Consider the following 14,791-nt stretch of genomic DNA (forward strand, 5'->3'; position numbering starts at 1 on the left):
CTGAAAACTTTATTTTTTAGAGGAAATGAAAAATAGAATTAAACGATTATAAATCCAAAGGTTATTGTAACCTCGAGGGTCAGATGGTCTCTTAACTAGATTCATCTGGGAAAAAAATCAGTTTACAAAAGGGCAAGCCCTTTCAAAAAATACTTTGTCGGCAAATGGACGAACCATCTATCCATCACTGTCACTAAAATGGGGTAACTTCTAACAATCAGATTAACATGTCACGAAGCGGTTTGCTATTTATGTGCCATCCCATGAAATCACATTAGTATGAGCTACTGAAACTGTCATGTAGTCATTATTTTCCATCTCAAGATATTGAGTAGGATTGTACTGTATGATTGACACATTCATAATGTGCAGTCGTTTCAACATAGTTGTCATGTCATGTCATTATCCGTAACCGCTTATCCCTTTCCATGGGGTCGCGGGGTGTTGCTGCTGGAGCTAATCCCAGACTTGTCTCAGGGTGAGGGCAGGGTACTCCCTGGATAAGTCGCCAGGTCATCGCAGGGCCCTCACTAGTGAGCAATGTGGGGTTCAGTATCTCGCTCAAGGACACTTCAACATGCAGCTCAGCCTTGCCCGGAGCTGGGATTTGAACCAGTGACCTTCTGATCACTGGTCGACCTGCTCTACCCGCTGAGCTACAGCCACCCGTTTCAACATAGTTTTTTGAGTATTTTAAAATCACCTTGAATGTAATCAGCAAAAATAGGCAATGATGAAAATTATGACAAACAACAGAAAGTTCTTAAATAATGTTTAAGCATATCTTCTACTTTCTTTTTTACATTACTACATACAGGCTGCTTATTGTGTCATTTCATGAGCATATCACAGTTGAAACAAATGCAGACAAAAATACAGAAAAAATACACAATCAATACAGACTTAAACTTAAACTAATCACATTTACTGGAGTCACTTTTATGACGTGCTTGTACCTCGACCCATGATTGCTTTCTTTGTGTTCCTCTCAGGTCTCAGCAGGATAATGAAACATTTGGGTCCAAACAGTGCCACCAAGAGACCAAAACTGGAGGCCAGGATGGCAAATACCTCCACTGCATCTGCATATTTGCCTGGTGAGTTGACATAAGCAGGGACAAAGGCCACCCACACAGCACAGAAGATCAGCATGCTGAAGGTGATGAGTTTTGCATCATTAAAGTTGTCTGGAAGGTTCCGTGCCAGAAATGCAAACAGGAAGCTAAGGATAGCCAGTAAGCCAATGTAACCCAGTAACACTGCAAAACCAATTGTAGACCCAGCTACACACTCATAAACTATCTTGTCATTGTGGTATTGGGTGTTTTTATGAGGAGCTGGTGAGGCAGACATGAGCCAAGCAGTGCAGATTGCTACTTGGATTGATGTAAGAGCAATAACTGTCCCTCTCTGCTGCATTGCACCAAACCACTTCAGACTGGCTCCACCTCCTGGCTTGGAGGCCTTGAACACAGCTACAACCACAACTGTTTTCACCAGGATGCAAGAGACACAAAGCACAAAGCTGATCCCAAATGCCGCATGTCTCAGCTGACATGTCCACAGTCTTGGACGGCCGATAAACAGTAGTGAGCACAGGAAACATAACTTAAGTGACACCAAGAGTAGGAAACTCAGTTCTGAATTGTTGGCACGTACCATAGGTGTACCATGATGATAGGTGAAGATACCCAGGACAATAGCACAGATAAATGTGCCCAACAATGACGCAACTGTCAAGCAGATACCCAGAGGCTCGTGGTAGGAGAGAAACTCTATTTTCTTGGGAACACAGTGGTCACGCTGGGGGCTGGACCAGAAGTCCTTAGGACAGCTGGTGCACTCTGTGGAGTCTGAAAACAAGGTAAGAATTAATATTTTTTTCTGCGTATTTCCCCATCCTTTCTTTTGCCTTTTGTGTTCCTGTTTAAACAAAGAAACACCATCATTCTAATCTTTAAACACTGTCACAGATTTGGCACCACTACCAGAGATGGAAACTCAAGTTTCTGGAATAGTGGGCATGTGCTTTCTGTAAACACCACTTGGGCACCCACAGTGGGTTACATTCCTGAATACAGATTATTACTCCACAACAAATCATCACATTTTTCATTGACACCAACCAGTTTCATTGCTGATCTTTCCCTCTGAGCACGGGATGCAGTCAAAGCAGCACACAGGCTGTCCCCTTTTCCTGGCTGTACGGGTACCTGGGGGGCAGCTTTCACTGCAAATTGACAGGGGTGGCTGCAAGGATTGTCAGGATTATATCATGGTTACTCTAAACTGTGTGTTTTTGTTATTGTGTCATACTGTGGAAAGGTAAGGGCAACAATAAACAAAAATAACCTGTTTAGAATCGAAGTTCCAGAAGATTTTGTCCTCATCAATTGTGAGTTCTTCACCTTTGAAGGCCGACCTCTTGACCTCACCCACATTCTGAACTTTAGTTCTTCCATCAGGGAGCCACAGCCAGTTCATGACATCATAGATTGGTAAGGCATCACCATTCTCATCAAAAGACACTTGATCACCAAACGATGTTGTAAAGTTGACTTTTTCCAAGTAATGCATGAGCTACAAAAGGTTATAATACATAAGAATAGTATATCACTAAAGGCAGTATCTGTTTTCAAAAACTAAATAGGTTATGTGTAAACTGATGTCACACCTGCCATGGCTCCAGTCCCTGCAAAACAGCACAGCTGTTTCGACTGAAAGGGCCTTTCCCTGGCTCACACTGCAACATGTTATCAAGGGCATAGGCCAGTGCATACACAGCCTTGTAAACGTTATACTCAGGCCTGAGATTGGACACATCCAAAAACTCAGTCTCCATATTCTCCAGGTCTTCATCACCAGTGCACAGTGTTGCACCAGCCTCAACCCAACCTGCTGGAGGTGGTGCAAATCTACACTGAAAGGTGTTTTCCCAGAACAGTCTGATCTGAAATGTATTTATAACAGTCTCAAATTAAATAACAAGATTTTTTTAAAATTACAGATCTCATTTTAAGGTCACAATCATACCAGGCTATTCCCATTGTTATTGCTGTCATGCAGGTCAGGACGTAATCCCAACAGAAAATCCCTGAGCCCTGGTATTTCTCCTCGGCGAATGGCAATTCCCAGTGTGCCACCAAGGTATGGCATGAGGCGAGGGGTCTGGAGCACAGCCGCTGCTGTCCAAGCTTCACTGGCCAGCCACTGCAGGCCTGTCACATTCTGCCTCACCACCTGTTAATTGCACCTCATGAAAGTTTTATTCTGCGTTATGTGAACTACTTTGTAGGACTGAGTAAAGGACAATTTCATATGATTTTAATGCAATATAACAAATATTTTGTCAAAACAGCTGAGTTACATTTAGAAATAAAGTATTGTGAGAAAACATTAAGAATTGTTGAGGTTACAGTGCAGTTCTTGAGAATTCATCAGTCTGGTCTACCAGCTTTTAGGTTGACTCGAGAAGCATGATGTTTATTCATGCACAGTGAAATTTTAAATACTCTTTTTTTCTCAGTGTTCTAATTTTACAAATCAGTCATCATAATCAAATGTGGTGTACACATAGATACCTCTTCCATGAGTTGAATCATATGGATCTGATGTGCAAACACAATGACCACACGAGCTGTGGATTTCTTCATCACTTCGACGATCCTCTTTAGTTCTGCTGTGTTGTCACCCCAGGTCAAAATCTCTGAGTAGGACAGACAACCTCCACCAGACTGAGCCAAGTCTGATTGAAAGGATCGGGCAACGTGGAGTCCATAATCATCATCACTCACCAGCAGACCAGCCCAGGTCCAGCCAAAGCGTTTTAGAATCTGAATCATTGCACGAACCTTAAATACAGGGTGAAGTGTAAAGGTTTAAGTCAGTGGAAACTTACTTATCCATGTCTCACACGATGCCATTTTAGTCTTTCTTCTAAATCCATCTCGTTTCCATGCACTTTTCTGCACAAGACAAAAGATTTATTTTTCGATGCTCACTACATTTCGTTTGAAACATATTTTGTATTTGTTACCTGGAAAGCATCACTTGGGATTGTTCTGAAGAAAGATGGAAACCTCTGGCGATTGCTCAGGCAGGAACATGTGGCATAATAACTCACCTATAGAGAAATATACATTGTACACCCAGATTGTGCTTCTCATGCAAGTTAGTAGTGTGTAATTTAAAAAGTCTATAATAAAGAACATATCTGCATACTAAATACATGCTTGTTGGAGATGCTGGACTTGAGATTTTAAGTATATGCCAAATATGCCCTTATTTAAAAAAAGAGATAAAAAATGCAGTTCATTCAAATACAGCACATCTATAGCACAGGCAAGACTGAAGGAAGGAAACTTACAATGGGCAATTTGAATAAACCTAGCACATCAGAGGTTGCAATAGAAAATGTTGAGAAGGAATCCCCCACGATCCCTAGGACTGGAGGGGTCCCCAAACAATTCTCCTGAAGCAAAAACTGCTCTTCTTTACCACTTGCCAGTGACAATGCAGCACTAAATCCAATTACAAGTGTAGCACAGTTGTCATAAAGACTGTATCCCAGAGTCACATTAGGAAGCAGATCCGGGTTCGTGTTGATCTCATTAATAGCAAAGGCCATCGACATGGCATGCCTGAATCCTGGAGGGTCTAAGCTAACACACAAAATATCACCATTAACCACAAACAAACAGCACGTTTTAAATGATAATCTACACAGATCCGTGGTCTTTGCTGTGTGAGACTTACCCTTGGCATCTGAGCTGGTTTGGCTCTGATGTGAATGTCAACTCAGGGAAGACAGAGGTGTAGTGGACTTGAAACAGTCCACCCAGAATCACATCACCAGGCTTGTGCATCCCATTCAGATAGAACTTCTTCCTTACTTTACAAAATGAGAAAAGAGGGGATGGCTCTGTCATGAAAAGAAAGGAAGAGAAAACAGTCAAGATCAGATAGACATACAAGAACAGAAATGAGTCTAGGAATGCTGCCATTACTGTCCTCCTCCCTCTACCAGACTCTCACCTTCATGCATGGTTACTTAATTTTATACGAAGGGCAATGTCATCTACTGCGGTGGTTTTCGTCATCATCTCACACCACCCATAAGGACACAAGTTGTCAAGTGGGGGGTGGGTAAAGGCATCTAGAAATAGCTGTCAAGACATAATATAATAACATCATTTATGTGCTATATATACATATTTTTTTCATTTCTTATCATAATTACATATTTTTGGTACAAACAGAAAAGGGTCCTCAAGTCACATAGATGCAAATCCATCTTGACGCCAAACAGGAAGTCAAAAATTAATAAATAAATGAATAAATAAATGGCTACTTGAAAGCGTGTTCTCTGATGATTCTCTAATGGTGTCAAATTAACAAACACAGGCCACCACACTTTGTATCTGACATCTTTCATGTCCATGTTGCAGCTCTAGTCCCAATGTTGATACCATAGGCAGTCAAACAATAAATACACCTATTGTTCACTGATCCCTACATGGGTATGTGACAGCCTCATGTCACCAGTGTTCTTAGCAACCTTCACATGGTTAAAGCTCCTGACAAAGCATGCAAGAATTTAAATATGCTCCTCTATGAAGAGTGATCAAGCTTTTACAAGGCTCCCTGTGCACATAGAACAGTTCTACTGTAGAACTGTAGTTCTATGTACACATGCAGCCTATATTTTTGATTCTTCTTTTTCATGATATATAGCAGTGACTTCGATTTTTGTTTCTTTTTAATGCATTTGTTACCATATGCTATGATTCTATTATGATCCTGTTCTGGGTTGTAGTTGCAACCATTTAAACTACAGAGCTGTGATTATTGACATACAGTCTCTGAGTTAGACAAAATGTCCACTAGGTGGTAGCAGCAGAGTTTACAGTATACCTGGTGGCACCTTGCATTTGGGAATCAGGCAGACAGCACATATGCACACATGAGTATGCAAGACAAGTTACCTTATCAGATATTTTATCAAATTGTATGACTGTAGTGACTTACTTTAACACACATCGCACTGAGCAACACTAAATTACCAAATTCAAATGCACTCATCAGACCAAATATAATACATTATTTGCTACTACTACTGCTAATAATAGTAATAATAATAATAATAATAATAATAATAATAATAATAATAATAATAATAATAATAATAATAATAATAATGTTTTCTTTAAAAAAATGCATATATCTATACACATAAACACACATACATAGTCAGAATGTAGAGAGACTGAACTTTAAAGGGGTACTGTGTCGTTTTGCAGAAAGAAATTCAAACTCAGAATTGTCGTATTTGCAATATGATTGAGGTAATAATACAAACTCAGAAATATTTATCTTCTCCATAACTGAATAAACAAGTTGTTCTTAAGAGTAAGAGAGACACTAGAAAAGTGGCAGGGTCTGCCAAATATAAACAAAGTAAAACAGTATGAAATTGTGTTGTCTTTGGTATGCCTGAACCCTGGGGGGTCAAAGCTAACACACAAAGCATCACTATTAACCAATGTAGCCGTGTGGCCCTTATTTTCATTCATTCATATGCAGACATTAAAATGTTTATGTTAATAAATAATAGTTCATGAAGTGTACATATGTTTAAAATGTGTCAGATTATAACATGTTAAAGCATTCATACTATAAACAGTTAAACGTCAGAGAGAAAATAACAGTGGTGTTAGTTCTATAAATCATTCATAGTTGGTTGTCTGCACAAATACCCAAAGACCACATTTGTTTGTGGGGCAGTGAAGCATCTTTTATTCTCTCATCTCTGTTGGTATGTCTGTCGTCCTTAACCAATCCTGTGCTCACCTTGTCCAAGGAGGAGGTGCTTAGCGTCACCTACATGATGCTGTAAGGTTAGCGACAGCAGAAGCGGCCTAAGTGGCATCTGAACAGGATAGCTGTAACGCTAAAAGTATAGTAACAACACTCCTAACTTCCAAGACTGACAGAGAGTCGTCCTGTGGTTGATGTGCGTGAACTCTGAGAAGCTGCCAGAGGACCGGATATTTGCCATAAGAGGGAGAGAGTGAGGACCGGGAGAGCCCTGGACCGTTGGAGAGAGACTGTAGCTGCTGTACTTGATCATTGGTTCACTGCAGCGTGTGCTGCACCCCACATTCCCTTGCCACTGAAATTGCACCTTGCCCTTTGCCCATCCCCCTTCCCCAATCTTCATCTCTGACTGTTGTGGACTTGTGAGTACTCTTCTAACACCGTGCACATGCTTTTTTTTTGTTTATGCTGGGTAACCAGTGAACTGGCCATTTGTTTCTGGCCTCAACGCTCACAAGCTTCGACCGGGCCTGCAACGTTTTCTTTTATTTACTTTTAATAGCCCGGTGTGAATATGTGTGTGGGCTGTGGACATTTGAATTATCTGGTCATTTTGATTTTTCCTTTTCTCTGTGTGTTCATCACAGGTCATTTGTAAACCTACTAGAGCATGAAGGAGAGTTTTGAACACTGTTATCAGTGCACAGTCAAAGGTCAAGAGTGAACCAGTTAACTAATTTTCAACTGATCAATTTGTGACTTTGTAATAAAGAAGTCTTGTTTCTACTAAATCCTGTGTTGTAATTGTAAAGGTGATACTTTTTGGTTAAATAAGTGATAAAACAGGTTAAATTGAACTTAAAGGGGAAGTACCACATTTTGTGTTTACTTCTTAATAATTATTGGAGGCACCGCCAAGTTATTTTTCATCACTATCACACTTATCGCAGGTACATAGCGCCATCTTTAGACAAACTCAGGCCCCGTCCCATTGCACTACAATACCCTAATTGTTTATCAATCAGTATTTACTAGCTACCTGGGACTGGGGTTACACCAGTTAAATGTAAGGCAGTATTTTGTGCATTTTATCTGCTATGTGTGTGAGATTTACCCTTGGCAGCTGGGCTGATGTGGCTCTGCGATGAAGGTTAGCTCAGGGAATACAGAGGTGTAGTGTACCTCAAACAGCCCACCTAGAATTACATCACCGGCCTTGTGCATCCCACTGAGATGAAACTGCCTCCATAATTTACAAGATGGAGAAAGATTGGAAGACTCAGAGAAGAAAAAAGAGGAAGAACACAAGATCAGATAGACACATAAGAACAAATATTTGACAAGAACGTCCCCCATAACTGCCCTCCTCCCTTTGCTCCTGTACATAATCTTCATGCACAAGTACTTTTATACTGCAGGGCTAGGTCATCTCTTTTCATCAATGTTTAATTGTTTACACCAGCTTCCAGGGATTGGGCAGCAAGGAGGGATGGGCTTAACACATTTCAAAGAATACTGTCCCACATCAATGCCACATAACTAGGTATTCAGGTAAATGTATGCCCTAAACCATATTACATATATTGTGAATGACTCTCATGTACATGGTCTTTTGCATTAAGGATCATTACCCCTTTTTTTTTTTATTCACTGTCTCTAAGATACTAGAATCAGGTTAGTGTGTTAATGAATATTAATGTGGCAATTGTGCCTTTTTACATCACACTCACATATGAAAAATTATTGAACTGAAAAATATAAAAACAGCCTCATCCATCCTATAATACATTTGGTTGGCAAAAAGAAAATGGGAAAATTACACTGAATAAATACTTGTATTCTTGAAAACTAATTATATGAATAGAATATGAAACCCAGATACAAGTCAAATTTTTGTCAAATATTGATTCTGCGAACACATGGAGAGTCTTACTTAAATCTCAGTCTATAAATGCCAGACTGTGCCAAGTAGAAATAAACACCTGAAAACTTTATTTTTTAGAGGAAATGAAAAATAGAATTAAACGATTATAAATCCAAAGGTTATTGTAACCTCAAGGGTCAGATGGTTTCTTCGGTTTACAAAAGGGCAAGCCCTTTCAAAAAATACTTTGTAGGCAAATGGACGAACCATCTATCCATCACTGTCACTAAGATGGAGTAACGTCTAACAATCAGATTAAAATGTCACAAAGCAGGTTGCTATTTATGTGCCATCCCATGAAATCACATTAGTATGAGCTACTGCAACTGTCATAATGTCATTATTTTTCATCTCAAGATATTGAGTAGGATTGTACTGTATGATTGACACATTCACATTGTGCAGTTGTTTCAACATAGTTTTTTGAGTATTTTAAAATCACCTTGAATGTAATCAGCCAAAACAGGCAATGATGAAAATTATGACAAACAACAGAAATCTGAGTTGTTAAATAATGTTTAAATATATCTTCTAGTTTATTTTTTACATTTACAAAGGCTGCTTATTGTGTCATTTCATGGGCATATCACAGTTGAAACAAATGGAGGCAAAAATACAGAAAAAAAAAACACAATCAATACAGACTTAAAGAAACTAATCACATTTACTGGAGTCACTTTTATGACATGCTTGTACCTCGACCCATGATTGCTTTCTTTGTGTTCCTCTCAGGTCTCAGCAGGATAATGAAACATTTGGGTCCAAACAGTGCCACCAAGAGACCAAAACTGGAGGCCAGGATGGCAAATACCTCCACTGCATCTGCATATTTACCTGGTGAATTGACATAAGCAGGGACAAAGGCCACCCACACAGCACAGAAGATCAGCATGCTGAAGGTGATGAGTTTGGCCTCATTAAAGTTGTCTGGAAGGTTCCGTGCCAGAAATGCAAACAGGAAGCTAAGGATAGCCAGTAAGCCAATGTAACCCAGTAACACTGCAAAACCAATTGTAGACCCAGCTACACACTCATAAACTATCTTGTCATTGTGGTATTGGGTGTTTTTATTAGGAGCTGGTGAGGCAGACATGAGCCAAGCAGTGCAGATTGCTACTTGGATTGATGTAAGAGCAAAAACTGTCCCTCTCTGCTGCATTGCACCAAACCACTTCAGACTGGCTCCACCTCCTGGCTTGGAGGCCTTGAACACAGCTACAACCACAACTGTTTTCACCAGGATGCAAGAGACACAAAGCACAAAGCTGATCCCAAATGCTGCATGTCTCAGCTGACATGTCCACAGTCTTGGACGGCCGATAAACAGTAGTGAGCACAGGAAACATAACTTAAGTGACACCAAGAGTAGGAAACTCAGTTCTGAATTGTTGGCACGTACCATAGGTGTACCACGATGATAGGTGAAGATACCCAGGACAATAGCACAGATAAATGTGCCCAACAATGACGCAACTGTCAAGCAGATACCCAGAGGCTCGTGGTAGGAGAGAAACTCTATTTTCTTGGGAACACAGTGGTCACGCTGGGGGCTGGACCAGAAGTCCTTAGGACAGCTGGTACACTCCATGGAGTCTGAAAACAAGGTAAGAATTAATATTTTTTTCTGCGTATTTCCCCATCCTTTCTTTTGCCTTTTATGTTCCTGTTTAAACAAAGAAACATCATCATTCTAACCTTTAAACACTGTCACTGATGTACAATTTGGCACCACTACCGGCGATGGAACCCAAGTTTCTGCAATAGTGGGCATGTACTTTCCGTAAACACCACTTGGGCACCCACAGTGGGTTACATTCCTGAATACAGATTATTACTCCACAACAAATCATCACATTTTTCATTGATACCAACCAGTTTCATTGCTGATCTTTCCCTCTGAGCAAGGGATGCAGTCAAAGCAGCACGCAGGCTGTCCCCTTTTCCTGGCTGTACGGGTACCTGGGGGGCAGCTCTCACTGCAAATTGACAGGGGTGGCTGCAAGGATTGTCAGGATTATATCATGGTTACTCTAAATTGTGTGTTTTTGTTATTGTGTCATACTGTGGAAAGGTAAGGGCAACAATAAACAAAAATAACCTGTTTAGAGTCATAGTTCCAGAATATTTTGTCTTCATCAATTGTGAGTTCTTCACCTTTGAAGGCCAAACTCTTGACCTCACCCACATTCTGAACTTCCGTTCTTCCATCAGGGAGCCACAGCCAGTTCATGACATCATAGATTGGTAAGGCATCACCATTCTCATCAAATGACACTTGATCACCAAATGATGTTGTAAAGTTGACTTTTTCCAAGTAATGCATGAGCTACAAAAGGTTATAATGCATAAGAATAGTATATAGCTGAAGGCAGTATCTGTTTTCAAAAACTAAATAGGTTATGTGTAAACTGATGTCACACCTGCCATGGCTCCAGTCCCTGCAAAACAGCACAGCTGTTTCGACTGAAAGGGCCTTTCCCTGGCTCACAATGCAACATGTCATCAAGGGCATAGGCCAGTGCATACACAGCCTTGTAAATGTTATACTCAGGCCTGAGATTGGAAACATCCAAAAACTCAGTCTCCATATTCTCCAGGTCTTCATCACCAGTGCACAGTGTTGCACCAGCCTCAACCCAACCTGCTGGAGGTGGTGCAAATCTACACTGAAAGGTGTTTTCCCAGAACAGTCTGATCTGAAATGTATTTATAACAGTCTCAAATTAAATAACAAGATTTTTTTAAAATTACAGATCTCATTTTAAGGTCACAATCATACCAGGCTATTCCCATTGTTATTGCTGTCATGCAGGTCAGGACGTAATCCCAACAGAAAATCCCTGAGCCCTGGTATTTCTCCTCGGCGAATGGCAATTCCCAGTGTGCCACCAAGGTATGGCATGAGGCGAGGGGTCTGGAGCACAGCCGCTGCTGTCCAAGCTTCACTGGCCAGCCACTGCAGGCCTGTCACATTCTGCCTCACCACCTGTTAATTGCACCTCATGAAAGTTTTATTCTGCGTTATGTGAACTACTTTGTAGGACTGAGTAAAGGACAATTTCATATGATTTTAATGCAATATAACAAATATTTTGTCAAAACAGCTGAGTTACATTTAGAAACAAAGTATTGTGAAACATTTTAAATACTCTTTTTGTTTTTCTCAGTGTTCTAATTTTACAACTAAGTCATCAAAATGTGGTGTACACATAGATACCTCTTCCATGAGTTGAATCATGTGGATCTGATGTGCAAACACGATGACCACACGAGCTGTGGATTTCTTCATCACTTCGACGATCCTCTTTAGTTCTGCTGTGTTGTCACCCCAGGGCAAAATCTCTGAGTAGGACAGACAACCTCCACCAGACTGAGCCAAGTCTGATCGAAAGGATCGGGCAACGTGGAGTCCATAATCATCATCACTCACCAGCAGACCGGCCCAGGTCCAGCCAAAGCGTTTTAGAATCTGAATCATTGCACGAACCTTAAATACAGGGTGAAGTGTAAAGGTTTAAGTCAGTGGAAACTTACTTATCCATGTCTCACACGATGCCATTTTACTCTTTCTTCTAAATCCATCTTGTTTCCATGCACTTTTCTGCACAAGACAAAAGATTTAATTTTCAATGCTCACTGCATTTCATTTGAAATATATTTTCTAGTTGTTACCTGGAAAGCATCACTTGGGATTGTTCTGAAGAAAGATGGAAACCTCTGGCGATTGCTCAGGCAGGAACATGTGGCATAATAACTCACCTATAGAGAAATATACATTGTACACCCAGATTGTGCTTCTCATGTAAGTTAGTAGTGTGTAATTTAAAAAGTCTATAATAAAGAACATGTCTGCATACTAAATACATGCTTGTTGGAGATGCTGGACTTGAGATTTTAAGTATATGCCAAATATGCCCCCATTAGAAAAAAAAAAATGCAGTTCATTCAAATACAGCACATCTGTAGCACAGGCAAGACTGAAGGAAGGAAACTTACAATGGGCAATTTGAATAAACCTAGCACATCAGAGGTTGCAATAGAAAATGTCGAGAAGGAATCCCCCACAATCCCTAGGACTGGAGGGGTCCCCAAACAATTCTCCTGAAGCAAAAACTGCTCTTCTTTACCACTTGCCAGTGACAATGCAGCACTAAATCCAGTTACAAGTGTAGCACAGTTGTCATAAAGACTGTATCCCAGAGTCACATTAGGAAGCAGATCCGGGTTCTTGTTGATCTCATCAATAGCAAAGGCCATCGACATGGCATGCCTGAATCCTGGAGGGTCAAAGCTAACACACAAAATATCACCATTAACCACAAACAAACAGCACATTTTAAATGATAATCTACACAGATCCGTGGTCTTTGCTGTGTGAGACTTACCCTTGGCATCTGAGCTGGTTTGGCTCTGATGTGAATGTCAACTCGGGGAAGACAGAGGTGTAGTGGACTTCAAACAGTCCACCCAGAATCACATCACCAGGCTTGTGCATCCCATTCAGATAGAACTTCTTCCTTACTTTACAAGAAGAGAAAAGAGGGGATGGCTCTGTCATGAAAAGGAAGGAAGAGAAAACAATCACGACCAGATAGACATACAAGAAGAGAAATGAGTCTAGGAATGCTGCCATTACTGTCCTCCTCCCTCTACCAGACTCTCACCTTCATGCATGGTTACTTAATTTTATACGAAGGGCAATGTCATCTACTGCGGTGGTTTTCGTCATCATCTCACACCACCCATAAGGGCACAAGTTGTCAAGTGGGGGGTGGGTAAAGGCATCTAGAAATAGCTGTATATATATATATATATATACAGCTATTTCAGCTATATATTTCATTTCTTATCAGAATTACATATTTTTGGTACAAACAGAAAAGGGTCCTCAAGTCACATAGATGCAAATCCATCTTGACACCAAACAGGAAGCCAAAAATGAATAAATAAATGAATAAATAAATGGCTACTTGAAAGCGTGTTCTCTGATGATTATCTAATGGTGTCAAATTAACAAACACAGGCCACCACACTTTGTATCTGACATCTTTCAGGTCCATTTTGCAGCTCTAGTCCCAATGTTGATACCACAGGCAGTCAAACAATAAATACTCCTATTGTTCACTGATCCCTACATGGGTATGTGACAGCCTCATGTCACCAGTGTTCTTAGCAACCTTCACATGGTTAAAGCTCCTGACAAAGCATGTAAGAATTTAAACATGCTCCTCTATGAAGAGTGATCAAGCTTTTACAAGGCTCCCTGTGCACATAGAACTGTAGTTCTATGTACACATGCAGCCTATATTTTTGATTCTTCTTTTTCATGATATATAGCAGTGACTTTGAGTTTTGTTTCTTTTTAATGCATTTGTTACCATATGCTATGATTCTATTATGATCCTGTTCTGGGTTGTAGTTGCAACCATTTAAACTACAGAGCTGTGATTATTGACATACAGTCTCTGAGTTAGACAAAATGTCCACTAGGTGGTAGCAGCAGAGTTTACAGTATACCTGGTGGCACCTTGCATTTGGGAATCAGGCAGACAGCACATATGCACACATGAGTATGCAAGACAAGTTACCTTATCAGATATTTTATCAAATTGTATGACTGTAGTGACTTACTTTAACACACATCGCACTGAGCAACACTAAATTACCACATTCAAATGCACTCATCAGACTAAATATAATGTAAATATAATACATTGTTTGCTACTACTACTGCTAATAATAATAATATTAACAATACTAATAATACTAATAATAATAATAATAACGTTTTCTTTAAAAAAAAATGCATATATCTATACACATAAACACACATACATAGTCAGAATGTAGAGAGGGTGAACTTTAAAGGGGCACTGTGTCATTTTGCAGAAAGAAATTAAAACTCAGAATTGTCATATTTACAATATGTAATAATACAAACTCAGAAAAATTTATCTTCCCCATAACTGAATTAACAAGTTGTTCTCAAGAGGAAGAGAGACACTAGAAAAGTGGCAGGGTCTGCCACATATAAACAAAGTAAAACAGTAT

General features: G+C 40.0%; 1 protein-coding gene across 1 annotated transcript; it reads right to left on the reverse strand.

Moving 5' to 3' along the window:
- Nucleotides 1-939: 939 nt before the first annotated feature.
- On the reverse strand, nucleotides 940-13,402 carry LOC119032584 (extracellular calcium-sensing receptor-like). The gene is made up of 15 exons (XM_037121939.1): nucleotides 13,126-13,402; nucleotides 12,737-13,031; nucleotides 12,413-12,499; nucleotides 11,958-12,227; nucleotides 11,520-11,726; nucleotides 11,161-11,436; nucleotides 10,839-11,066; nucleotides 10,613-10,736; nucleotides 10,140-10,333; nucleotides 4,037-4,123; nucleotides 3,034-3,240; nucleotides 2,675-2,950; nucleotides 2,353-2,580; nucleotides 2,127-2,250; nucleotides 940-1,853 (listed from the first exon to the last, which is right to left on the reverse strand). Exons 1-15 carry the CDS (start codon nucleotides 13,371-13,373, stop codon nucleotides 940-942), a joined length of 3,765 nt encoding a protein of 1,254 aa, XP_036977834.1. The 5' UTR covers nucleotides 13,374-13,402.
- Between the last annotated feature and the right edge of the window lie 1,389 nt (nucleotides 13,403-14,791).

Source organism: Acanthopagrus latus, chromosome 2 (assembly GCF_904848185.1).
Source record: "Acanthopagrus latus isolate v.2019 chromosome 2, fAcaLat1.1, whole genome shotgun sequence".
Taxonomy (NCBI): Eukaryota; Metazoa; Chordata; class Actinopteri; order Spariformes; family Sparidae; genus Acanthopagrus; species Acanthopagrus latus.

Bases quoted from the DNA above. Each gene is read 5' to 3' on its own strand.
- LOC119032584 (XM_037121939.1), bottom strand. From the start codon at position 13,373: ATGGCAGCATTCCTAGACTCATTTCTCTTCTTGTATGTCTATCTGGTC. The intron at 13,032-13,125 runs GTAAGTCTCACA...TTTGTGTGTTAG, and splicing joins AACCAGCTCAGATGCCAAGG to CTTTGACCCTCCAGGATTCA. The intron at 2,251-2,352 runs GTTATTTTTGTT...CAATCCTTGCAG, and splicing joins GGAACTTCGATTCTAAACAG to CCACCCCTGTCAATTTGCAG.